The 27457-nt window shown below is 42.1% G+C and overlaps 1 protein-coding gene across 1 annotated transcript in view; it reads right to left on the bottom strand.

Annotated features, from left to right (window-relative positions):
* Nucleotides 1–27106, bottom strand: part of LOC311265842 (XK-related protein 7-like) — a 113611-nt gene extending 86505 nt beyond the window's left edge. The window contains exons 1-2 of the mRNA XM_084367878.1: nt 26832–27106; nt 25152–25283 (exon numbers count right to left, since the gene is read on the bottom strand). Coding sequence (XP_084224004.1) covers nt 25152–25257 — 106 coding nt within the window. The 5' untranslated portion in view covers nt 25258–25283; nt 26832–27106. The remainder of the gene's footprint in view (nt 1–25151; nt 25284–26831) is intronic.
* Between the last annotated feature and the right edge of the window lie 351 nt (nt 27107–27457).

Genomic DNA, 27457 nt, shown 5'->3' with positions numbered 1-27457 from the left:
GAGCGAGGTAGAGAGACATACGAGGACGAGAGAGAGAGAGAGAGACTTCCAGAGAAGAGTACGACTGGGAGTCCAGAGGGGGAGGACAGGGGGAGGAGGGCAGGCAGTGGGGAGGATGTGGGATCATTTTAATCCCATTATAACGTTTATATTAAGAGGAGTAATTACTCAACCCTTCATTAGGATTTTGCTCTTCCTGAGACTCGCTGGAGGGCTGAGAGGACTAAAGAGCAGAGCCACAGAGACGCTGCAGACGTCCACACAGACAAAACAACGGCTGTGCTTTCACACCCGGGGAATTACTGGTGTCTGAGTCCAGAGTGCTGTGGGCACAGTGGCATTAACGCCAATAATATACCTTGTGGATGGAAAAAAATGCATCCCTGTTGCAAATGAAAAGGATCCAGAGGAGACTATAAGGCTTTAAATGAAATGTGAGGTGGAGAGAAAAGAGTAAGGAATCGATCTGCGTTAATGGATCTGACACTAAATTAATAAACGTGATGTTAAAAATAGAGTTACAACATCTACTCGATTCAAGGGCCTCATTAGCAAAACTTTATTATTCTCTAATCCTATCATATCTTATTTAGGAGGACTTTTAGGATTGTATAGAAACATATTTCCTAACTGCATCTGATCGTTACAGATTCAGCTATAACCGTCCTAACTGAAGAATTTCCTGAGCTGGGAGTCTGAAGTAAGGATTGGCATAAACTCTGTCCTAAATTCAAAATAACTGCCAAAAATGGTTGTTAGATCTGGCGATGAAGATGAGGAACAACATGAACACTGAATGAGTGTCAGTATTTTAATACTGTTGTTTAAGATACATTCACTCTGTGGATTCCTAGAAGGATTGTAACATGATTGGCTGATATGTATGCGGGTGGTCATACTTTGTTTACCTGCATATACGCACAACTGTACTGTACTACTGTACTCACACCTGTTGTCAGCACTGTTAGTTCGACAAGCCAACACATTTTTGGTCCTGCTGTCGGGCCCTGACATTCTGGCTATCCGGGATGGATCTTTTCCATCCATCCGTTATCTATAACAGCTTATTTTTTGGACTTTCTGGAGGTGACCACCCTGGACAGGTCAGCAGTTCATCGATGTCCACGTTAACATTCACAACTAGAGGTCGGTTTAGAAAGACTAAGCACCTGGATGTCTTTAGACCAAGTGAGGAAGCCAGAGCAGCCTCCGTGCTATGAGACAACCGTGCTAACTGCTGCACCACAGTGCTGCTATCTGGGATAACTTTCTCTATATCGATGCTGGAAGTGTTCAGATGAGAACATGACTCGATGGCTCTCAAAAAGCCCAAACCTCACACGGTTTGGGCCCCAAAAGACATTGTGCAAACCAAATCAACCACAGTTATGAAACTACATGACCTGTAGCCTTACATTAAATTTATTCACAAGCCAAATGATTGATGATCCAAATGAACCCAGTTGCCAGAATAAATGTTGGCAATGTGTGTTTCTGCAAACCACAGATATGTTGAGGTTAAGGCACAAAAAACACTCGCTTAGGGTCAGGGAAGGATCATGGTCAAGTCTGTTTAGTCTCCACAAACACGTCTTGAATTTGTCCCGAGTTCTCTTCAATAAAATGCAGTCTCAAATGCAAGAGACGTAACATGAACCTGATATGACCTGCACTGGAGAAATGTCAATATGGTATATAACATATTATTCTGTAGCAATACGAGCTGATTTGTCAATTCAGGCTGAGCTGACTTCACTGTTCACTGATCTCTCGATGCCTGGTTAGAATAACAGCTGAGCCGATCATATATAAATGTATACCCGTGTTGCCTTTGCTAGACGATGACAGAAGCAAGTGTGAAGAAACGCACGGCAATCCTGGGAAGTCTTCACGTAAAAAATGCTGAAGTGAAATGTTGAGGAAAGTAGAATTTCCTCTTGTGATAAGAGAACGAGAGTGGGTAGAGGCTGGGGAGATGCAGAGATGTAGAAGAGAAGGGTTTAATTCAGCAGGGAGAAGGTAACACGAGGTACCTCTTAAGGACAAGAGCGACTTACACAGCTCATAATGTTTTAATCTCAAAGAAACGCTGATCGAGCATAGAGACATTTTTTTTTTTTTCCCAGCAACACCTTGCTTTCTATTCCCACACTAACACATTTATACCTGGAAGCCTCCCAGCACAGCACTGAATGATTGTTTGATATCGCGCCTGTCTTGCCAAAATATCTGTGGGTACCTTTATGTGTGTAGGTGTAGATATACAACAATATTAGATAAAAGTGGAAAGAACACATTGATTTTTGAGTTCATAAAAAGCCGGGGCAAAAAGCAGAAACGGATTTTATACGTCAGTGATGGTGGAAATATCTCCTGGAATTACTCTTCAGTATCTTCAAACAGCCTTTTTATTAAAGAAGCCGTTTTTAAATGCTCTGCCAAGTCACTGGATGAGTGGATCCAATGATTAGATGTAATGTAAAAGCTAAAAAACTCACGGGGGATTGACAAGCCCACAAAGAATCATCACTCAAGTGAGCAGTATCCCTCAGCTCTTCTGGAGCTTTTTCAGTCTTTTAGCTCTTAGTTTTTAGTTTTACTGCACATTCACTGTCTGATTCAGTGTCAGTGCTCCAATCAAGCCTGTTTTCAGCAGCAGCAGCAGGCAGCTGTTTTAAGCAAAAGAGCTCTGATTAATTCACAGTGCACCACCAAACCGCAGAGGGAAAAAGTTAGCAACTACCCTGGTGAAGAAAGTGAAACATTTAGCAGCTGAGGATCCAGATATTGGAAGTATCAGCCTTGTACTTATTCGCTGTGACCGGCCCATCTGCAGATGGCCTGGAGGCACAGATTTCTTAATTTACCAGCTTCTGGAAATGACAGAAAATCATAAACTGTTTTGTTGTTTCTTTGTTTGATGTGCAAAATGAGAAGCAGCAGCTTTTTAGGCATAGTCACTAGTGTTTTCAGTTTTCCACCAGCCACCTCTTCAGTGCTTGTTTCCACCAACGTCCCAACTTTTTCTGGTTCAGGCTTTTAGTTCAACTGCCACTTAGTGGACAAAAGAACAAATGAACACTGGCACCTCTGTTCCCTGGGTGGCATTAAGCCTTTTAAACTACAGAAGAGGGAGAATCTTTATGTGATCACATACCATACAATGTACAACACAGCGAAACTGGTACTCTGCATTTAAACCCATCCCGAAGGAGCCGAGGTGGTCATGCATGGGGACTCCAGATCTTAGACAGTGCCTTGGTCAAGGGCGCTGACTAGTGTGAATGTGAGAACATGCAAATTCAGCACAGAAATGCGTTTCGTCACCGTGCTGCCCCCCTTTTATTTAAGAAGAATTAAAAAGTTGGCCAATGTTGGTCCATGCTACAGCTTTCTCACTCAGAACAGGTAGGTGACAGTTTTTTAATGTACATTAAACATCACTAAGCAGCAGACTTCAAATTTTATCACCATTTAATGTGCAAACTCTACTCTAAAGTATCTTTTAACTAATAAAGCCTCTGCCTGACTCTTAATCTAACCCGGGAAATCAGCTGGTTGCATGTGCGTTGCAGAACGGCTCTGGTACGGTTTTGCTCCGCTGTCCAGCAACCCCCACCAGCTGCATGTTGTGTGCAACACTGAAAAAAACTCTAGAAAACTCTAGCTGCCGTGGTGGATCGGACACGGACCAAACACGGATCTGGTGGAATTTAGGGGTAAGCCACAACATCAGGGATGACATCAGTAAGCGCATAAAGTGTGAACCTGTTTGTTCCTACTCATGAATCTTCTGTTTCGACCTGGATACGGTGGTGCTGCTCAGCCTCGCTTCCAGTTTTGCCCAGTGGCCACTAGCAGCATTGCAGCTAAAAATCCCCCTGCGGCCCCTAAAGTCTTTCCCCCCTAGACCACAAAGTTGTTGACAGGACACCTCAAACGGCAAAACAAGGACAATTATGACTCTTTTCTACTATTTCTGCGAGCCAAGGAAAAATTATTTAAACGTTAAAGTTAAATGTAAAGTCTGCGGGATGAGCAGGAACGTGCAGCTGAGAAACATTACTGTGTGTGTTCAGAGGGCTGAACAACCAGGAAGTAAACCCTGAAGCTACAAACTTTTCTAGTTTTTGCCATGCAAGTGATATGTATTGGCCTTAATAGGTGCATCTTTGGGTCTGGTAGTTCTATTATACATCTATTATCCTGATGCGTTTGCCTCCTGGACATACAGAGAACAGGTAAATTAGATCAAGCAGACCTCAACTACACTAAAACTGAACAACCATTTTTCTTGCTTTAGAGTAAATTCTTGCCAAAAACCAAACAAGCACGGTTATTTATGTGTTTTCTAAGAGATGGAAATGGGGACAAACGATGCGCTGTCACCCATTTTGCTACAAATCTCATTTAGCTGTCCCTGAACACCAGTCTTCTGCTGCCGATGGCTCACAAATTCAGCTGAAGTGACGTCGAGAAAAGATTGTGAAGAATATTCCTTCTCTCAAACTTTTGTCATAGCACTCAATAAATCTGGGCCAGGCTTGTCTGTCCAAACAGTCGAAACTCACAGTAAATCCATCACTCACTGTCTGAGGCCTGATTGATGTTTCCACCGGGGGACTCTGTGATTGAGAGCCACTGCTGGCTCACAGCACTGATCCCATATTAAACTCTGCAGACTTGTTGTACCGAGCTATAAATAATTCAAGTCCTGCTCGGTTATCAACAGCACTTCATGTACTCCTTAAAATGAAATGAGATGTAAGAAGAGATAGGGGAATGATGAGACAAGCCAAAAATGCAACTCTTGTCAGATCTAAACACCACAGAGGCCTCACAGTTGCATCAAATCAATCAGGCAGGATTGAGGCAAGCCAGGAGGTCCTTCTGTAGAGCTGCTGTACACAAAACGTATGGTGCCGGAAGCGTGACTTTAAATGTCCACACCCGAAACACCATTTTGGCATTGAGAATTAAATTTGGTACTGAACAAAGAAGGACACAGGCGTATAAACCAACTGAGGAAGCCAATCCTGTATGCTGGGTGTGTTCGTCTGGTGTTAACACCATGGGCGACGGGGCTCGGCTCAACCTGGGGTAAGCAGCCTCCTCGGTGAACAAAAGCCTCTGTGACAAATGAAGGCCAGTTTGGAGACGGGGCGTATGGTGATTTTCAGTGATGTCGATGAGGACTCTGACTCTGGGGGTGAACGAGACAGCAGGTGAGGACAGGAGAAGTATTAAGTGGAAGAGGAGCGAGAGGGAGGTCGGGACGCCACCGGAGCGGGAACGCAAGAAGAATATTAGGTGATTGTTGGAACGGTGGAAAAACAAACCGTTGCGGTGAGCCTTGTTTCTGTCAAGTTTGATTCAAGTGTGTAACAGAGCAGAGAAACCCAAATTCAGAGGGTGTACAGGTGTATCTACCGTTTAGTAAGAAAAACAGTGTAAAAATATTTCATTTCTTTGCATTTGTGTGTTTATTTTGTTGGATTATTAGAATATAAAAAGCTAAGATAGTTTGTGGAATGTAGCAAAATTGCCGTTCACATATATCTCCCAGCTTAAACTACGGGGGCAATCAGTCGCTTCTTGAGGTACAAAGTAGGGTTGGCTCGATACGATACTCAGGATCGGTATCGGTCCGATATTGGTCAAAATTTCAGGATAGACCATCGAAAAAAACAACTATAGCCCGTCTGATCCGATACCTAAGCCCAAATGCTCAACTTCACTTTCCGCGACATGCCGTAAGACACTATCGCCTCAGCAACAGCAGTTGCGAGGCATGCCGTAAACTGGGGGAAACCCTGGATTTTATTTCTTCCTTTAGGGGAGCAGAATATTTGTTGCACAGTTTGAACGTGGTGTTTTCAGATGTCCATATTAAGCAAAGTATGTCTATACAAATTATATGTATTATTAACATGAACAGGAGAAAAGACGATTTCAGGTTGATATCGGTATCGGCAGATACTCTAAGTTGCAATATCGGTATCGGACATGAAAAAGTTGTATCGAGCCATTCCTAGTACAAAGTTGCGTAAGAGACAGGGTGGGCAAGGACAAGCTAGCTGGTTAGCATGCTAACTTCAGTAGACATGTCTTACAGCACATATAAGTCTTCGACATAACGTCAAAACTACTATTTCATACAGTCTGTTCATGATGTTTGTTAATATGTTTATATTTTAAGCTAAAATTCTGGCCTAATCTTACAAATTGCAAATTAAAGTAACCAGGTTACTTTCTCAAAACCTGGTTTCCCTAATCAAGGTAGGGGGAAGATTTCTAATGCAGAGAACAGCCGGGCATGTTTACGTGTAATTGGGTGTCTAATCAGCTTTTTACAAGTTTGCGTGCATGACAAAACACAGCAGACAGGGGATGAACAGTAGAAGTGTTTCTGTGTATGTTAAAATAATTCCATCCAAAGTTCGACTAAAATTAAATCTAACACAAAGTTTCCTCCGCGGGTCTAAATATGTCTGTTTTCACTGCTCAACATTTGACTATTTGTTAAATTCACACACGTCTGCGATGTGAGGAAACACAATGAGGTGTTGAGCGGGGGAGGATTTTCTAACACTGGCTTGCTGCAAGCTGTGCAGGTTTAACTGTAACCAGGTTACTACTGTGTACATGATTATCTGTGAGCATGACTCCTCTAAGTAACCTGTTTTTTTTTTAAGCGCATGTAAATTTCACAGGGCCTGCTAATCCAAAGATAACACCCACTGTTGGGTTTCAGTTGTAGATGGTTATGGTTTGGGGAAATGTATCTTGTATCTCCTGCAGTTCACAGATATTGAACGATGAACTTCAGGCAGGAAAAAACAGCGATGGTATGAATTAATTTGATTGATTCTCTTAACTTGCCTCAGAAACAATATGCTCATGATGCAAAACAACATAACCTAGAAAAAAAAATCTGTCTAAACTGGTCACAGGCAGTGTTGGGCAAGTTACATTCATTTTAAAGTAATATATTACGTGACAATATTACTGTAATATATTTCTTATTACATTACTTTATAGTTACTTTGAACAAAATGCACAAATAACCTCTACAGAGCAAAAAAATTGCCGAGATCTTTTTAAGTAAACGAATGTCCTTGGACAAAGTGATGAACAGATAAAGGATCACACGTGTCCTTAACAACTCTGTAAGGACACTCCCACACAAAGTTTAAAAGCCTGCAACTCCCCTCCAGTTAGTTAGAACAGAGGAAGTCTCTTGGATGAGAGGTGAAACGTCCAGAGACTGAAACAAGTCCAGTTGCCTACGATGCAGCACTTACAGTGGTAGCCACATAGAAGTTCCCCTCCCAGCCTGCTGCCATGCTGCTGCCATGCTGCTGCCATCAGAGTCCCAGCAGAGCTCCAGAAAAGTCCCAGCGGCTGGAGTGACCCCCTCCTTTTCCTATGGCGTGACTAGTTTTTACTGGAACGCCACCCATTCAATGAAATACTTGACATGACCAGGAGATGGCGCTTCTCTCACAGAATACAGTACATATAGCCAGGCATTTAAAGCGCCGCCTCTGGCAGTGAGTGGAAATTCACATAATTCATAGAACCACGAGTACATGTTTGATTTAAGAAGTGAAATTATAACAGACCTAGCTACTGGAGATGCGCTGGCCACTATTTTATCTGGAAATAAATTGTAGCTAGTAATACCTACTGTCAATTTTTTTTAATCACAATGTATTTACTGTGAATCTACATTTAAATCTACATGTTCGGCCTGATTAAAGCCTGAATACTCACACAGGATGACGAACACAGTACTTGGTTAGGAGGAGAGTTTATTGGGTTTCAGACTGATCTACCTTTATCTACAACACTATTATTTTGTCTTTCTCTGAGCTACTTGTTTCACAGACTGATTGAAGCCTTGTACCCTCCTCTTAAACTATAGCATCTGTACAGATTGTGATTCAACTGTAACACACCATCTGAAAAACCTCGATATCAACCCCGACCCCCTCTTCCCAAAAACTCCCTCATCCTTTCAATTATTCAGCTTCTGCAATGAGGATGAATTACTTCCAATCCCAGTCTCCAAAAACGGAAACAGTCTCATTATGATTTTAATGGTTCCCGCTACAAGAAGGATGAGAGAGAAGAAGAGGAAGATGACAGAGAACTGGATGGATGGAAGTCTATTTTTACTGTCATATAGACGACTTTTGCTATTTTTGGTGATAGACATTTTTTTTTACTTTGGAGAATTTCTCATCAGTGCTTTGGTTTTCAGATCCACAATTTAAAACCTACTCTAACACAGCACAGTGAAGCCGGAGAAAAGTACTTTTAAAAGGCTACTAAAGAAGAGAAGCATTAAAAAACCAAGGGGTCTGTTCACATGAATTAAATCAACCTGTTAACAATAGAAGTAGCGATGCTGATAGTTTAAAGGGCCAGAACAATGACTTTAAATGTGGCATTGTAAAGAATTAAACACTAAACTATAAAACACAGATGTTAAATAAATATTTAGATATTTTCTTCATGTTCGTCCTTTTTACTTTCCACCACTGTTAACAGACCTAAATCACATGGCAGCCATTTTCCTCTGATGTCACATTCAGCTCAACTGTTGGTATATTGTTACGCTGCTGTGTTGCAGGTTGCAAGTCGTATAAAATTATTTTTTGATTAATCAGCAACTGAAAAGATGACGATAGTTAAAAATCTGGAGGGTCATCGGGCTATGTTTCAAGCTAAAACAACATATTTGATAGCTCGTTGGCTAACGTTAGCATTCGACCACTATCTAGCTAACATTCTTGTTAACAACATGCAATCCAAGATGGTGGTTGATATTTTCGAATTGATTTACACTTTTCCTAACATGTCCTCCATCAAACATGATAGTTAGGGTGCGGTTGCATGCTAACGTTAGCTAACGGGCTATCAAATATGTTGTTTTAGCTTGAAATATGGACTGATGACCCTCCGGATTTTCACTATCCATCATCTTTTCAGTCGCTAATCAATCAGGAAGTGAGTAAATGAAATAAAGGTATACAACTTAACATGATACATAATAATATACCAGCATTTGAGTTCCCACCCTGAGTGTGACATCAGAGGAAAATGGCTGCCGTGTGATTAAGGTCCATTAACAGTGGTAGAAAGTAAAAAAGACGAACAAATATCAGAAGACTGTCATTAAAAAACATCCAAATGCAACAAATATCAAAATAATTATTGAACATCTGTGTTTTATAGCTTAGTGGCAGGTGTTTCAGTGTTAGCTGATGTCTAACAGAAGCTAATCTGTAACGAAATTATGACAATTTGACGTTTGTACAACCTGCAACCTGGACCGCAGCAGTATGACATCATCCCATCATATGAGCTTCCCACTCTGAGCGGAGGAAAATGGCCGCCGTGTGAATTAGGTCTATTGCTCAGCGATGAGCAATCTGCTGTTCACTCCCACCTCTCCTTAAACAGGTCCTAACGTCACGCCTCTTTCATCTTTGGGGTCTGCGATTACTTTCATTACCCAGACAGAGGTTTCTTCAGGGGGGCATAAGAAGGTAAAATGTCAACGCTGTCATTTTTACTTGAGGCTTAGAGGGTCATTTTTAAAAGTCTTTATTTTTCTCTTTTTGAAGTCGGCATATCTGAGGCATGCATGTGTTTATTTTAGGCATTAAACATAAAAACCCAGTAAGAATATTGTGATGCAAATGACTCAGCTCTGTATCACCTAGAAGGCTCGATAATCCTCAACAAAAATATGAATAAAGGCTCTCTGACTCTGTCCCGTGCCACAGAGACAATTTTGCAAGCAGTCAGAAACGCTGCTCAGCCCAGAGTTCATTTAAAAAAACTCCTGACGATGTGTTTCCTCGTGCCAAACGCTCTCCCTGATAGTTTAATATCACTTACAGTTGTTTATTTACGGCCTGCGTCCCCCGTCTGTGTTCTTAGCTTAATTACTTCAGGGTTATGTGTAATCACTGATGGAGCGGCTGGAGACGGAGGAGAGAGATGAAGTGAAGAAAAAAAAAAATGAAGGTGAGAAAAAAAAAAAGGTTTTGGAAGAGAGACGAAGTGAGAAGGTGAAATTCAGGTCAGTGAGAAGGAAATAACTCTGGGGTGAAATACAATTAGATTTTTACCACAAGAAGGAAAAACAACAGAATGTGAAGATTATTATAAAGCTCCTTAAGTGTAGTGTAATCATATGGTGAGTGGATGATGATCGTTATAATCACTGAATCATAATCAACTCAAAAATACGGTTGTTGGGTTTGAGTCTCTACAGCTGGTGGAATAACATGAAACTAAATCAAATGTCTTCCTCGTGTGTGTGATTGTGTCTTGATGATTACACTGTGCAAAATGTTTATCTCCTTCAGACGGCCCTGTTATTATTCCTCATAGTACACTTCAAGTGAAATGTTGAGAGTTCGAGAGTAGAGTTTAGTTTTGAGTTCTCCTTCAGAAACCTTCAGTTTTGCTGCTGGTTGATGCTTTAAAGAGACAAGCAAACCTCAAGGAGGGCAATGGAGCAAAGATCTTCTTGGTACCTGTTGTGTTTATCAGACAAGGATGCAGGCAGCAAAAATGTACCGCTGCTCGGTTTTTAGCTCTTTTCAACTGACTGAATGTTTGTCGCTTCAACAAATGAACCAGTGTATCAGAAAAAGACTGCAAGTCGGTAAACACGGATGTCGGGGGAAGCAGTTCTTCTTGTTTCTCATCAGCCACATTATTAATACAGTTTAGACTTCATTTGCAAACATGAATACACATTTGCAGCTCATTTAGATGGAGGAAAAAGATGCTTTGTGGCTGCAGTTGGATACAACAACCCCTGTCATCAAAATATAGCCAATCTCGCAGCGCAGCTGTTGGCTGCTGTTCAACTTATTTTGAGCCGTGACCAAATTTCTTTACTTGCTCCGTTGGCTGACGACAGATAACAGAGGTTTTAAAAAAAGAAATGCAATCCCCCAAAAACACAGGCTGCCAATTAGCATGGGACAAATATTATCACATGACCTCTGTGTTTGGTGAAATCTGGTGGCCATTATGCAGAGGAAGCCTTACACAGTGCCAGCGTGGCAGATTTGCACGGGGTTAAGACCACAGATGTTCTCGTTATTACAAATTACCAGAGGTCCCCAGTTTGTGGCAAAGGACACCAACATTTGGCGATGGTAACAGTGGACCGCTGCCCAATGTCTCCTCACTTTAGAGAGGTTGAAGTCAGTTTCATCGACGTAAATGAAGGTGCTGTCCCCCTTCTCAGGAAAATGATTGCAACTGTGTGGTACGACGAGGCATTACAATAACAAACCCTCACCTGGCTGCCTCCTGCACGATGTCAGAGCTCCTTTGGGATTGAACTCTGACTCGATATTAGCCAAACTCACACTGTTGATATTTCTAAATGCTTCGTGATCTGCAGTTTCTGCGGCCTGGACTTCATGCAGTCCGATATCATTGTGTGCAGCAGCCGTATCGTCTTTCTTTCTTCTGCCTCCAGCGTGTGTCAGTCTTTGGATTTTATAAAGTAAATGCAAAAAGCATTTTGAAGTTGACATTATGACAGTCAGTTAAATGGCATTGATGAAACAACTGCATTACAGTACTTGAACAGGGCAATACACTGAAAGCTGAAATACACAGTGGTACACAGTAACATTGTGTCTTTCCTATTCTCATTCTGAAAAACGCCACAAAGCTCCGAGTCAGATTGGGCCGGACCCCTTTGTTCGGGCTCTTTTAAAGGACGAGCCAGGATCGATTCATGGTCAATAACTGTAGCTCTGTTTTCTCCCATTCCTCGGGCCCCTCTCCCTCGGCCTCTTCAGCTGAAATTACAGTATATTTTGGGTCTGCACAACTTAAATGTTCATCGTAGGGTGTGCGTACAGGCTCGGTGTGGACATCCGTGTATCTCCACACGTGTGGGACGTGTCTTTGAAGTGGACTCCATGTTAGCATGTGTTTGAGACTTTATCCAGGCCTTTACTCTCTTCATGTGCCCTCGCCCTCTTCGATCCGTCCTTGCTAGATAGATGGACTGAATGCTGATTGAGGAGTTGTACAAAGGACTTTCAGACAGGTGCATTAGAGAGTCCTTTCCATCAGCTGTTACCTGTGATTGCTTTAATTGATTTGTCTGATTGTATGTCATAAGGTAACATCTTTAACTGATCTGGTTTGCTGACTTTCTCCCAGAATATTAAATAAAGGTTGAAATGAAATGAAAAGAAAAAGAGGTTTCCTTTTGTTTACCAGTTTTAAAAAAAAAACAGTCCTATCATGAGGTCGGTGATAACTGTTTTTTTTTTTTAAAAATGTGTGAAATCACTGCAAAACTGTTAGATTTGCAAGAGAAGAGAAGAACTTCTGCAGGGCTAAGAAGGTGAAGATGAATATCTAGTGGATCCCAGTTTCATTAAAGCTGCTGTAAGTGATATCTTTTTATTTCTTTTTGCTAAAACAAGTGTTAAATAGCTCTGTGTTCTTGCAGTATTTAGTGTTATGGAGTGTTTGGTCAATAACCCATGTCCGTCCTTCTGCTCAAAGAGAAACTACATTTTCTGGTATCCCTCCCCACTTTATCCACTCATGACAGGAACCTCCATAAAGAAGCAGAGAGCAGGATCCTCACATGCTGCTGTGTATCTGCATTCATGTGGCGATGGAGGGAGGAGATTGCTGACTGCAAAATGGACAGAAAGTGAGCTAAAAACAATGACAACGAAGCTTTAGAGGTCCTATTTGTAAGAAGAGTCTCATTCCCAACTTGTCAAAAACTGATGCATTGGGATTGTAAGACGGGTCGGCCGCCAAAAAATCAACTTCTCTTACAAATAGGACCTTTAAATACGTCTTAGCAATCAAGAAATGTCATTTATCAAGCTAAATTGCAAACACTGATTGTAATTTCTGCTTTCAGAATGTGAGGATTTGTTGTTTTTAGTTGTTTTATGTCATTGGAAATGTAATATATTTGGCTTTTAAGCTTTTGGTTGCGCAAAACAAACTGAAAATGTCACTTTCAGCTTTGCGGCCAAGTTGAATCAGGACGACCATCTTTTCATTCACCTCTCTCCATTCACCTGACCACGGGTGTCAAACTTAAAACTGCTCTCCTCTCTGCTGTCAGCTGTCATTTCAGGCATTCGTGCGACCCTCCTCCACCCCATCCTCCTCCAGCTCTTCATCCAGTGGTTAGGTTCAGCTCACCAGAATCAACTCCTCCGTCATCAGATCTCCAGGTTCTTCCTCCATCGCCCCCACCAATGTCTAGACTTCATCGGGGGGTTTCCTACTCTACGGATAGCTTCAGAGTCCTCAGTAGCCCGTTTTCCTCTTTGCTGATAATCTTCTGTTCACACTACGAGCAACAAAGCTACAAAACAGCCGGCTACATTGTTGCCAGGTAACAGCTGAAAGTTGAGGACAGCTCAACTGCGACAGTGGTGAGCTAATCAAAACTGCTGCCTTATGACAACACTGAGGGGACACAATGATGTCATCGTCCATCACGATGTTTCACTGTAGACATTATCATATGCCAATTTGGCAGACATCGCCCAACCCTTGTCTCTGGTGTCAGTTTGTGGCTTCCAATGAAAATGACTTGTGGCCTCTTGCTTTGTCACCAGCAGTATGAACTCACCATTAGAGAGTCTGTGTGTACTACTGACTGCCACCTTTAAGAGACAGGCAGACAGTGTGTGGAGTTTCCTGCGTGGCCAGTTCTGCCCGCTGTATTTCATACTGGTTTCCCAACAGTACACACGTCTGCTGCTGAAACAGCTCGGACCTCCAGACTCCAGCAATAAGCCGGCGCTGCTTCATCCCGGCAAAGCAATAAGCTAAACAAGTCTCCCCTCAGAGCTTCATGCCTTAAAACCAATAAGCCGCGAGCAAAGCATAATGAAATGGGCGATTCAGGGAGAGCATAAGCCCGAGTCCACAATCAATAAAGAGGAGAGCTGCTTTTTTCTCCTGACTTAAGTATTTAAAATCAGGAACTCTAAACTTCAGAAGGGAGAACTAGTGCACCTTTCTTTTATAACTCTGCACCTTGTTTTATTTGCATTTAAAGTGGTGATATCAGTTCTGTGTGTTATTTTTTTATTTTCTCTCTCATCTTCGCTGCGACGCCTCATTGATGTTCCTGCACTGAAATCCCCCCGGATCATTTGTCAGTCAGAACACTGTGGCTACTTCTTCCTTTGGATTGAATGTTGATGTACTGATGTCTGGTTCAGGCATTTCAGATTTGTTTAGCAGTTTGCTAGAGTCTCTCAAAGGACTAGAAGTTGTAGCTTCCAAGGATTTAACCTGAAACACACCACTTAAAAATATATGTATACAAAAATGAATCTACATAAATATACAGGTTGTGAAGTGGGTTTGCAGAACAGCATAATCAAATGTAAATCATAAGACTTTTGCATCTCAAATAAATAGTTTCACTTGGCCGCTGTAGTTTTTACTACCTTTATTCAAACAGAAGCTAAACGTGGATTTGTTGGCGGACATTTCCAGCAGTGGATTAATCCACATTTGGTGCTCTGGTGAGTATTTTCAGCAGCGGCAGAGTGAACATCGCAGTGTACTGAGTCAAAATAAACTAAAAGGGGCTGTGAAAATGACACCCGGTGCAGAGTGTGACTCACTGATGTGATGCTTTTAATAGTTTCAACAACAACGGAGCTCTGTCGAGGTCCAGTCGCCAGGATAGGGTGTTACCACTTAATGTTCTGCAAACCACGGATACTTTAACATTTGTTCATGTTATAGGCGACGAAACATATTTATAGTCAAACAAAACATGTAATTTCACATTACATGTTAATGACCTAACTAGTCTGTGAAGCCAGTGATCACAGTTTGGAGACAGCATTTCAACATCTGTATGTGTGAAACTGTGTTTGCGTCGATGTTAACCAGATGTTTCTGACGTGATGTCGGGACGCACCCAGCTGTTATTGTGACGACCGTAACAGGTGTTTCAGAGGTGTGAACATTCAGCCCATCCATTGCACCACTATATTCATCTGCCCCCGTGGCTGCTGATTAGCACTAGCTAACATGCCAATGCTTAATGCATTATCGTTGCTAACACTAGCGAGCAAATGTTAAGACTGTACAACACTTGTCACATTCACACACTGATGCCATGCAAGGTGCCAGCTGCTCATCAGGAGCAATTTGGGGTTCAGTATCTTGCTCAAGGACACATCGACATGCAGCTGGGGGGGGCCGGAGATTCAAACCAGCGACTTTCAGATTACTACTCTTACTCTCTACCTCCTGAGATACACTGATGTTGCTTAAGCCAGCTAGCTGACATTAACATTGCATACATTAGGGCAGCAGTTGGCAGAATTCAGCCATTTTTTTCCTGTGAACCTTCTCATCACTGACGAAACAAGCTCTGTAGATGTTTAGTGTTTAAATGTCACCAATAAGAGCTTTAAATTCACCAGAAGAAATATTAAAAAAGTGAATCTAAAGAAATGTAATGCTGCAACATGCCAGTGATTTTGCAAAAACGTACATTGCCGACATTTATTGTGACAATTGGATTGTTTTGACAAAAATATAAAATGTGATCCTTAGTGTTGTACTTTTATTTAATTGTGCAGTTTTTGGGACTTTTACTTTCCCTATTTTGATTTTACTTACATGATAACTACTTCAGTACCTTTCAGAGGGAAGTATTGTCATTTTTACTTCATCTAATGGCTATAGTTACACACAAAGCATGTGATTATCTGATAAAATACATTAAAGGTCCCATATTATACTGTTTTTCATCAATTTCACACAGCTGTCAGAGGTCCAACAACACTGTATTCAAAATGTATTGCCCCAAACCCATCCTGGTCCTGAACTTCAGCTGTCTGAAAGTGGCTCAGGTGAGCTCTACTGAGAGCAGGCTGTTTCTGTGCCTGCACCTTTAATGCTAATGAGCTCCGTCCTGCTACACGCGCCTCTCAGGGAGAGGATGCCGCTGACGCTAGCGGTAGCATGTGCTAATGTTTACGGTGGATGTATCGCTATGACTCGCCGGGAAGCTGTCGTTCAACCGTACCAGTTTGACCCAGAATCGGACCCAGACGGAGAGGCTCAGAAAAATACAGACTCTGCGGCTGCAGCAGGACTTCTCAACACAACCACCCGGCTCCCATCCCCCACTGACCTGCAACAGGTAACAGCTAACACAGCTAGCGAAAGCTGTGTTTGTCTCCAACAGTCTCCAAACTCTTGGACACTGTCCGCATAGTCTCTGTCTCCAGTCTGCACATGTCTCCAGACTTTTCACTGTGACAACCAAGCTCCCTCGTAATATTATTAACATTAAACTCGCTTCAAACGTCGTTGCATAGCGGACCGAAGCAGAGCTAAATAATTAGCCAATTTCAAGCTGACGTCATCAAACTCATAGGCGACTGTAAATACTATCAACACGTGGCGACACTTACCTGTGGCTCGGGTGCAGCTGCTGGGTCCCGTATGGTTGGGACTGATCCTTTTACGAGGGTCAGTGTCGAGGCAGAGACCAGAGAAAATGTGTTTTTCATAATATGAGACCTTTTAATGTAAAATAAACAACAAGAATTAGCAAAATACTGAAATTAAGCTTCACCTCCATCAAAATCAACTTTAAAATCAAAATGCACAAATAAAAATAAATGTACTGTCACTAAAGCAATATTTTGAGTGCTTCTTCATTCTAGTATTGCTCCTGTGTACACGTCTTCCACAGCAGCTTGTCAAAATTCAAATTAGTTTCATAAAAAAAAGCTTGACAGGTTATATTTCTGGCTCAATATGTTTTCATAACCCACACCAAATCATAAAAAAAAGACGTTTCGGTGAATCGTATCAGCTGTAACACACAATAACAGCCAAATAAAACATAATGAGGCGGAGAGATTACGCTCCCAGGTGGGGAGACATCTGAATTCACCACCAGGTAAAAATCTCTATGCAGCTGTCTGAAAGAGAGCGATATACGGCTGAACGTCGGAAAAGACTTATTCAGCCAAACAAAGACTCAGACAGCAGAGAGTGAGAGGTGATGCTGAAAGAGGCGTCGGTAGTTCAGAACGGCAGGTTTCTCTTTTCTTGCGGTTCAGACTGAAGTAGCACAAAGAAAAAAAACATCCTGTGACATCAGGTTTGACCTGCTGGCCAGTTAAAAGCAGCACAACTGTAAATAAATCCAGGCTGAACTCAGATGTGCTCCTGCTGAACCATTTACACAGCGTTAAAGTGGAGCAGCTTTGCTTTCATTGCCAGATGTATTGTAAGAATCTACAGTGTCACCATAAATGTTTAGTGAGCCGGGATTAAAAACAGTTTCCCCTGAACGGCTCTTTCACCTACGTCCTAAAATGACTTCTTGTAATTAGAAACAGTATATTATTGTAAATCAGATAAAGTCCTGTGAGTGTGTAGATGAATTCACTGAGGCACAAGCTCACCTGTTGCTTTCTCTTCCCTCTTCCTCGCTGCTTTGACAACATGAGTGGTTACTGTATTTAATTCAATACCTTATAATCTGAGCATGTTTCTTTGCTTTATTTTAATCATACGCTCACAATATATACATGAAATCATTTCAATCTACCTGTTTGACTTTTAGACTTGTAGGTTGACGGCAGAGTAAAAGAGGAATAAAGGAAAACTCTTCATGTTTCTCCTCGGGGTCGCTGGCTAGTTTTTTTAATCTTGTTTGCTTTACTAACCAGCAGAGTTTGGATTGAGAGGCGGGTGGAGTCTGTTTTCCTGAGGCTACATATGCGTAGGCTACTGTCAGTGACAAATTTCAAACTTAAGACCTCGTAACTGGAGACTGATTGTCCAACTGGCTGCTGGGAAAAAGCCGATTTGTGTTTCAGTTGTTAAGGTTAGGCTCCTAGTGGTTATGGTTTCAGTAAGTCTCCAGGAATTTAATGTAAGTCAATGTAAATCCTCATGTGTCCCATGTCCAGTTGCGCACGTGCTAATCTGGAGCCAGTATGGCAGGATTTTGGTGTAATGTCATCTACAGACCTGGCAACCCTGGTTGACATTCTGGTCAGTGAGCCGGTTTTCAAAGGGCTCATGCATGGAGCGACTCGCTCGTGGCTCATTTCTCAGCTGTCTGTGCTGGGGACTGTTTCAGCTGGACCACCTATCAACCTGAAAACATTGACTATAATATAAATATATAAATAAGTAAGCAATGATGGAAATCTGGCTGCTGAGGAACAAGCTCTTCCAGTACCATCACAGAGATGTGATGACATCATGGCACAACTGCGACATCAACTACTGTACTGGAGAGTAACATATGAAAAATGTCGAAATACAGACTGCAGACTAAAGTAAAGCAGATTATGTAGAAAGTTTAACTCATTTTAATGATCATGACTCTGTTAGACATGATTCTGATCCAGCTGATGTCTTTATCTGAACTCTGATCTAATGTATTCATTGTGTGAGAGCTGATGTAGCTCTGAAAGTAACAGAGTCTGTGAATCTGCCTTTACACCTGTAACAACAAAGATATTCATCTTTAATTTATACCAATGAAAATCAGTGATATACGTATGTAAGTAAGAGCACTAACTCCTTCACTCCATCACAATCACCTCTTCTGTAACGAGCTGTTTCTCCACACACACCCTGTGCAGCTCAGCGTGACACGTGAAGTGACAAAGGGTTTACATACAGCGTGTTTTCACACAGTAATTGTGTCTGATTAAGAAACACTTCACACTCGTCGCGTTGAAATGAAAATGATTCCCTCACCGCTCGCATCAATTTACGTCTCCCTGACAGCGAACATCTTCACGCTGCCTCATGCTCGCATGTCATGTTCACTCAAGAGAGCTGCACACGGTCCTGTGAGTGCATCAATGTCAATTTCAACGTGCATGCATACTATTTTTGTATCATTATACTTCGTGCAGGCTTGCAGGCATGTATTTTAAATGTGTGTGTGCTATTTCTGCAGCAGCACTGTGGCCATTTGGGAGAGAGAGAGAGAGAGAGAGAGACGGACTGAAAGACGACAGAGAGCGAGACGGAGGAAGGAGAGGCAGAGGTGAGATGAGACCGAACCAGAAAAAGACGACAGTCAGATCGAGTGAGGGAGAGAGAAGACGTCAGGGAGGGAGAGGGATGGGATGACATCACAGCACATCGGTGAGGTAATGTCTGTGACACAGAGGCTGAGCAGATAGAAGAGACAGTCACATTTCAGATCGATCAGAGCCGCTGCTGCAACATTTATACCTCTATCTACGATCTGAAACAGAACCAGCTGTTAGAAATACTAACTGTGGGTACCAACTAGTCACTGCTGCTCACTACAGCGAGTGAGTCTGTGGGTTCAGTGAGGTAATACTGCTGTACGTCTCGTCATCCGTCACCCAGTTTGTGTGACCAGAAACCATTAATCAATCCACACTCATCTTTCTGGCACGTTCAAACGTCCTGACTCGACTTTCTTTTGTGATCTCTGACAGCTTCGTCCTTATGTTAGTGATGCCGATATGGATATTTGGACATGCTCCTTCAGATTTACCCCGTCAGTGCAGGTAGAAGAGGTTCGCAAGGCTGACAGGAGTACCAACAGTTTGCAGTGGGGAGAGGTGACGACAAATCGAGCCTCACATCGGGTTTGTTGCTCTTGCAAGCTGAACGGGGATAAACTCTGCTTTACCTGCCAGCCAGGCCATGCTAGGGCTATCACTGACAGGCTTGTTATCTCACCTGTAGCTGGAGCGCCCCGTGAGATCTAGTGGATGTCAGGTAAAAACAAACCATCGTAACACAGCTAGCGAGGTTGCTTCAGCTGAGGTTGAATAGAGGCTAAGGTACTTGGCTAGGCTAGGAGCTAAGCTGGCAGGGCAGCAACACAGGCTGGACTTTGCACAGAGAGAGGCACAAAGAAGTTCAGTAGAAGAGTGCAGATTAAGGAGAGTGAAGAGATTAAAAGAGAAAAATCACACAGAAATAAAAAAAATTGCATCACAAGAAGCCAAATCTCTGTTTTCAGGAGGCGCTGACCTATTAAGCTATTCGGTTAAGAACTTCTAGTGATGTAGTTTTACTAGGATCGTCTCAGTTTAGCACAATTATGTTTTATTTTTCTAACCTAACCTGTGAAAAAGTTGGATTATGCTCCAAGAAAGAGCATCGTCGCTCCTGTGATGTAAAAAACAGGATGAGTAGAAGCCTGATTTGAATAATCAAAAGCACAACACGCGTGTCATGACTAACACGTGCATCACTCAAGCATAACCAGCAAAGTCACAGTGGCAAAAGTTACACAGTGTTTTCATAAATTACAGCAAAGAAACAGATTTTCATCAGCTGACGAGATTCTTGGTTCATCAGCGTGAACACATCTGGCTGCCGGCTGAGGTTACCCCGCTTCTTTAACTGGCAGCCATCCACATTCACTTCATGAGATGGAAATTAGCATCATTTTCCAAAACAAAATCACGCTATTGTGTGAGCTGATTACTGCCTGTGTTTGCTCTGTGAAATACATCCCTGCTCCCTCGTTGATCTCAAGAAGTGCCATGAAAACATGACAATCCTGAGTTTCAAAATCTTCCTGCGCTATCAGATACAAACAGCCAAATACACGATTTACCACAGAATTTATATCCTGTCGAGTTCAGAAAGTCTCAAACAGCTGTGACACCCGGTGACACGGGGACGGTATTCACATGTAGCATTAAAGGGACAGTGATGTCATTTCAACTCAGGTGACACCGACACTAGAACGTGTCTCAGTCCTCCAACAGGACAACTGTGGTGTCTTATTTAGAAGTGAATGTAGAAAGAAAAGACAAATCAGAGGAGCTGATGTGTAAAAGCAGACAGACACAGTATTATACAGCTGCTGCGCATCAGGATGTGTCCTGTCTATTCCTTTTACTTCTGTGCTCAGACTGTCAGAGTTGGCTGGATTGGTGCAGATGCTCCTCTGCTTCCACCTGCTGGTTGTAGCCTGTGATTGCACCCCAACCAAAAACTTTAAAAAGTGAAATAATTAATGATTTTGGTGTCAAACACAGTCACTTTTCATACTTTAATCACAGGCACAGATGCACCGCATGCTTCAGCTGTCATTAGTAGACGACTGCTGTGCCGTGGTGTGTTCACTATCCGCTGGTTAACGTGGACGCTGAGCTGTTTCACAAGGCCAAAACCACAATGAGGTCTAAGCTTCACTGTGACTTATTACAGAAATGCTGTATCAGGTCCAGTGTTCGCTCCGATGTTTTTAGTTTGTTTTGTTTATTCAGACGCTCCAGCTGCGTTTGATTTATCAGTAATAGAAGCCCAAAGCCTTTCTCAAAACTACACATTGTTTATTTTACATTATGATTAATATGAAACAAAGGATGTGTTTGTTTGTCTTGTGTTGTGTTCTGTGAGTGATGCAAATCAAGAGATGGTTTTGGTTTAGAGTTTCTTCTGCTGTCAGGACGAGTCGAGCATCTTCTTCTGTTGTCTTTAAAACTTCATTTTGTTGAAAGGAGCAAATTATATCTGCCTGTTTGAGTGTAATATATATATAGAGTATATATGCACGCAATAAAAAATACTTTGCATGAATAGATTTGTGGCAATCAGTCACCCTCCCACAGAGACAGTGCCATCTGTTGGTGGAAGTGAGGTGCTGTGTTAAATAACTAAATTAAATAGGATGTTTTTTATGCTTCGGCTCACAGATCGAGTCAGTGAATCACACTTGGACAGACAACTTCTTTGCAATCACACAACAATCCAATAAACAAACAGCAGCCTGTGACACAAAAACAACCTCACACTGTTAAACACACATCAGCTTTTTGGGTGAAGTTGTCTCTCGTCCTGCACATCAGCTCGTACCAAACAGACACCGACTGGGAAGAAAGAGCCGGATAGTAAAAACAGCTCTGACACACTTAAAAATGTACCTGCAAAACATCAACTCTGTCTGATGAGCTGCTCAGAGGTGCTCATTTCTTTTCCTTTAGGCAACAACCTACACACCTGTGAGCTATAAATCTCAAATCAACTTAAACTGACAGCACCTGCCTTGTGAGTTCCCCTGAATAATGCAGCACAAATGAGTCAGAAATAACCATAAAGCAAAAGTGAATATCCAACTTTTTGGAAGAGGATATCGCAGCGATGGTGGAGGAGACTGAAGCAGGCAACATTTATAATTCGTGGTCTAAGAAGCGAGACAGAACCAAACACTCAGCTTGGGAGTGTGTCACCGCTGCAGTGAAGGACGTGGGACACAAAGCGCGCCTAAAGGTCACTTCAGGCATAAACGCAGACGTTTAACCGGAGCAGCACGATGCAACCGCAGTTTAATTTTAAGGTATAATAACAGGTCAGTGATTTTACTGTAATTAGATTTCCTTTTTTGTGTTTTTGCATAACTCACTGGCAGCGCTACAGACAGTGCTCCCTTAAATGTCATAAACAATACCCAGAATGCATTGCACACTACAGTAGTGAACTGTAAAAAAAAGTATAAGGCATTTTGCAGTCAGTAAATTACAGTGAGGTCTGACAGGAGACTTTGCTGAGAGATAAGATCATTTCCAGGTTAGAGTAAAGGGTTTTATGAGGGTTTTATAAATAACTTATGCGTTATTTTCTGCTGAAGTCAGACTTATGATTAAAAATTGATCGGAAGTCTGTGTTATAAATGAAACACCTTGTCTTGGAACTTTGTACAGACAGTCTCAGGTCTCAGGTTGTGTCGGGGAGCGTCTGATGCTGCAGCACACAGGATGCATCAGAGCAGTGATTGTGTTCATATCAGTGATTCGTGGAGCTTTGATGTGTCCGGCTTCAGGAAATCGGACGTGCATCGTACTCTCTTTTCCGTGATCGTTCACTGTAGGCAGGAACGCGATGCAACAAAAGAGGAAACCGTGTTAAACGTTCACATGTGTTCGCTTGATATTACTTTTCATTGTGTGTGAAGCAAAGTAAACACCTGTTGTAAAGCACCGGGGGGATTTTCCCTCCGACAGGATGTTTAGAGCTGAGAACAGGAGGTCTCAAATCTCTCTCTACATCTTTCCTCTCGCCACCATTTTCTCCATTTCCTCTCCTCCTCTCTCTTTATTGTGCTCGCCCTCTCACACCCCCGTGTCAACAATATATCTGACCTCTGACACTTGTGACTGAACAATCCCAGCATTGTTTTCACATTTCAGCTGAGACAAGCAGGACATCACTGTATGTCTTATTTAGCCTTTCTGAAGCCTTTTGAGATCGTTTGCTGTCACCGAAGGTTTGAAATATATATATAAATAAACTGGAGGCCTCAGTGTTGTCAGAGTTCATTCTGTCCGTCCAGCTGCAGATGACTCAAACACAGTCATCACGCTCTGGTTGGTTTGGATGGAAAACTAAAGAGCTGCTCACTGTCATTATTGGGTTGTCACACTGGAAGATGCTGAGTGTGCAAAGAAAGAGACAGTTGAAATGACATTTATCTGTTATTCAGAAAAGGTCATTTTTAATCTGATACAGATTACAGTGAGCTCCAGTCCTTCTTACCTCAGAAGTTAGAAGAAGAGGACCTTTTTAATCTAAAGCCAAATATTTGACTTTGCTCAGGCTGCAGTGTGGCTCCTGGAGAGGCAATGTCAGCTGACCGGTTCTCCACTCAGGTCCAGACTTACATATCTCAACAACTGGTTTGATTTCCATGACATTTTTAAATCTCGCACAATGAAACTGATTGGCAAACTCGTACTGTGAGCTTTATGACCACTCTCTGCAGCTGGATACTAACAGACCCCAGACAGTTTTGATTGGCAGTCACACCTCCTCTATTTCAGTGCTTGAACATGGGAGTCCCTCAGGGCTGCGTGCTTGGCCTCCTGCTGTTCACAGCGTATACCCATAGCTAACAGGGATCCTTTTAAATAAATACATGACTGCACTCCCAGACATTAAGAGAAACCTGTTGTGAAGTATGTGGACGACACCGCCATCATCGGCCAGATTTAAGACCCTGTTAGGATGTCATATCGGGAGGAAATCTACAATCATCAGCAAAACCAAGGAGCTGATTGTAGATTTTGAGAAAAAAGAGGCAAAGATACACATCAGTGGAGCTGAGGTGGAGCAGGTGAACAGTTTTAGGTTCCTGGGAATCAACATCACAGAGACCATCATTACCAATCTGGTAAAAACAAGCTCAGAAAACTAATGACAGGCTCAGCTGTAAATTGTGTTTAAAGCTAATAAGCAACTATTAGCATGTTTTTACATTATACCTGCTAAACATCAGCATTTAAGCATTGCCATTTCGATTATGTTAGCATGCTGAGATTAGCATTTAGCACAAAGAATCGCTCTGTGTGTATGTGTTCAAGCTAATTGGAGCTGAATGAGGAAAGCATGGAACATTTGGACTTTACATCTGTTTAAGTATTTCTAAACTATTATTGTATACATCATAGTAGATTAAACTCTGTGTATTATAACGTTTATGTTTAAGTGTTTAACCATATGTGACCTGAGCCGGTCCATCTGCAGTCACACATACTGTACAGTTTAAAGAACGTCTGCAGGTCACACTGTGGTCTGGTGGATCTCTTGGCTTCAGCAACGTAGCAATAAAAACCTGGATCTTTCTTGAAGCTCTTATGGCTTCTAACCCTGCGTTTCAGATGGGACCAGACCTGAGCAAAATACTAGTTGAAATCACTTTAATTACTTAGACTTTATTTTCTTATTGCCCGCGTTCCAAACCAAACAGTGTTTAAGTCACTTAGTGTTGAGAAGTTAAAATGTGCTGAAGTATGGAGGAGATCTGAAGCCTCTTCACACTGAAGGGCTTCTCTCTCTTTGTCTGGTGTTTTTCTCCCACTTGGATTCAAAATAAAGTTCAATGGATGTTTTATTTTCTTACTGTTGCTCTCTGCGACTGACTGGACTCTGCAGACAAGCAGGTCTTTTATCTATTTTCTTTTTGTTGTTCTTGGAAGAAGCAGCCGCTGCTGTTGATGTTATTCTCACTCTCAGAGCCGTTAGCTCGAGACACATACCATGAAATTGGACTTAATTGCACATGATGACTCACAAATCATAGTGTATGATTTTGGATCTTGACTTACTGTACTGTGCAAAAACAAAATACACATAGATGAGGTCTGCAGCAGGATTTGTGTATAATGGGACCCCTCCTGTCACAGGACCTGTGAAGTACTCCAGCCAGCCCATGACTCCCAAACTATTTCTCCAGCTCACTGTTGATAAAAAAAAAACAACAAAAAAATTAAAAAGTAAGGCTGTGAGAACATTGTAACAAAACAAAATCCATCATTTTGAGGAATTCTCTATAATTTTTTCACTCTAAAGTTTCCAAATTAATGAAACTGTTTGAGAGGAGGCAGCTGCTCAGGTTTTATCATCACTGACAATCAATGAGTAATTGATAACAGGTGCGTCCCGGTGCGTTTCCACTCGTTCCTTTTAGCCACAAATGTCCTCAGCACGTCTCATGTCGACTTGATCACATATATTTTCACAGGTTCTGTACCAAAACGCTGAAACACACCCTGAAACAAACTTGAAAACAAACTAAAAATCATATAATGACTGACTGCAAACAGTTTGGAATATACAGTAGAGCTATTTAACACTTACAGCAGCTTTAATGAGAACGCCACAATTTAACCTCCCGGACTAAATGTCGTGTCACCAGTGTTTGTGTCTTGTCTTCCTGCTGAAATAAATGAATCCCATCAGCAGGATAATGTCGGCAATGTATGTTTCCTGCAAACCACGGAAAAGCTGAAACTACTTACGTTTCGTTATTTGGGACTTTAAGTTCCTTTATAGATTCCATTTTCTATTTAATGCTCTAACAACACTGTGCTGATGGTCTGCTTAGGTTAAAGGTACAAAATCATTTGGTTCATGTTCATGTTTTAGCTTAAAATACCTGTTTTTGTTGCCCAACTTATCATCAAAAAACATTATGACTTGACTGTTCAAACAGTTCAATAAAACTGGACTGGATTTGTTATTATCTGCAGATTTAAAGTTAGTTGTGGGCAAAGTAACATGAACAGGAGCACATGTTTCAAGACACCCGCTGCTATTTATATTTATATTTAAGCGAGCAGAGAATCCTTTCCGTATTCAACACCTGATGAATATCTGTACGCAGCTGCTGTTCGGTTCTGGTTTTGGTTTCTGCTGAATCACTGTCACAGCCATAACAGCTTCTAGAAGAGATCCAAGTTTTTATTGCTGCTCGTCTGAGGCCAGAAGAAGCAGCAGACCACACATCCAGAACCACGACTCGTCCCATAAACACAACATCAGAACCGCTCCAAGAGGCTCTCGGAGGCTTTTCCAGGTTTCTGGGTTCAGGTTCACTGCTGAACCAAAGAAAGCCAAACTGACTGTACGCTCCGACTCCAGTACACACCAGAACAAAACATACATGATGAAAGAAAACACCAGACACCAGAATAATTCTGCAAACAAACAAATTCCTTCCTGTCAGCTCGTACAGTTCCTCTTTGTCTCTTCTGTTTACTCTCTGGATGATTTGAAGTTTTCTGCTGTTTTTTTTTTTTTGTTTGTTTAGCCGAAACAAGAGTGTAGTAAAACAAATGTGACAGGACCGGAGAGGTCAAGAGGCCGCTGGCTCGTACAACAGACCTCTCTGAAACTTAAACATAAAGAGGGAAAAATCCCAGTCCTGAGGATCAGATGTTGGCATTTTATGTTTCTGCAAATCATGGATTTGTTCAAAACATATCGCATGACATGTTTGAGCTGACCTCAGCTGTCAGGAGGTAAAGGGGATGGTGGTGGTGTTACAGCTCCGTGACACCGACTGTTTGAGACTGTTTTAATGAGGGTTGTGCCATTTCATCTGTGGGTCATCTTTCATTTCATTATTCATGTAATACTTATCTTAAGTCTCAGTCAACGTCCCGCCCTGATGGTCCATAATTAACAACAGCGACAGGTAACTGAACAGAACAGGCAAACACAACAAAGACTGGACTTAATGCAAACTAAACATGTGAGGAGCAAGAAAGGCGCTGACGGACTCGGGGAAAACACTGGGAACAGCCGGGCTAACGAAGCTGATACAGATCAGGTGTCGAGGGGAAAGGCAGGCGGGGAGGAGGGAAACAGAACAGTGGAAACAGGGCAGGACTAACGAAGCAGATGCAGGACAGGTGGGGAGGAGCACAGAGGAACGAGCACAAGAAGAAAACAGCAAAAGACGACACAAAACCAAGAAAACACATAAAACGAGGAGACAGGACTACGAGCTACATACCCTGAACTCAACACTCTTCCTTCTTTTCCTCTGGCTTTTCTTCTGAGTGTGTGTGTGTGTGTGTGTGTGTGTGTGTGAGAGAGAGAGAGAGAGAGAGAGAGAGGACACCTTGAC

The sequence above is a fragment of the Pagrus pagrus genome (assembly GCF_965226575.1).
Source record: "Pagrus pagrus genome assembly, chromosome: 11".
NCBI lineage: Eukaryota > Metazoa > Chordata > Actinopteri > Spariformes > Sparidae > Pagrus > Pagrus pagrus.
The sequence above is the reverse complement of the archived record's forward strand: the minus strand, read 5'-3'. Positions and strand labels throughout refer to the sequence as shown.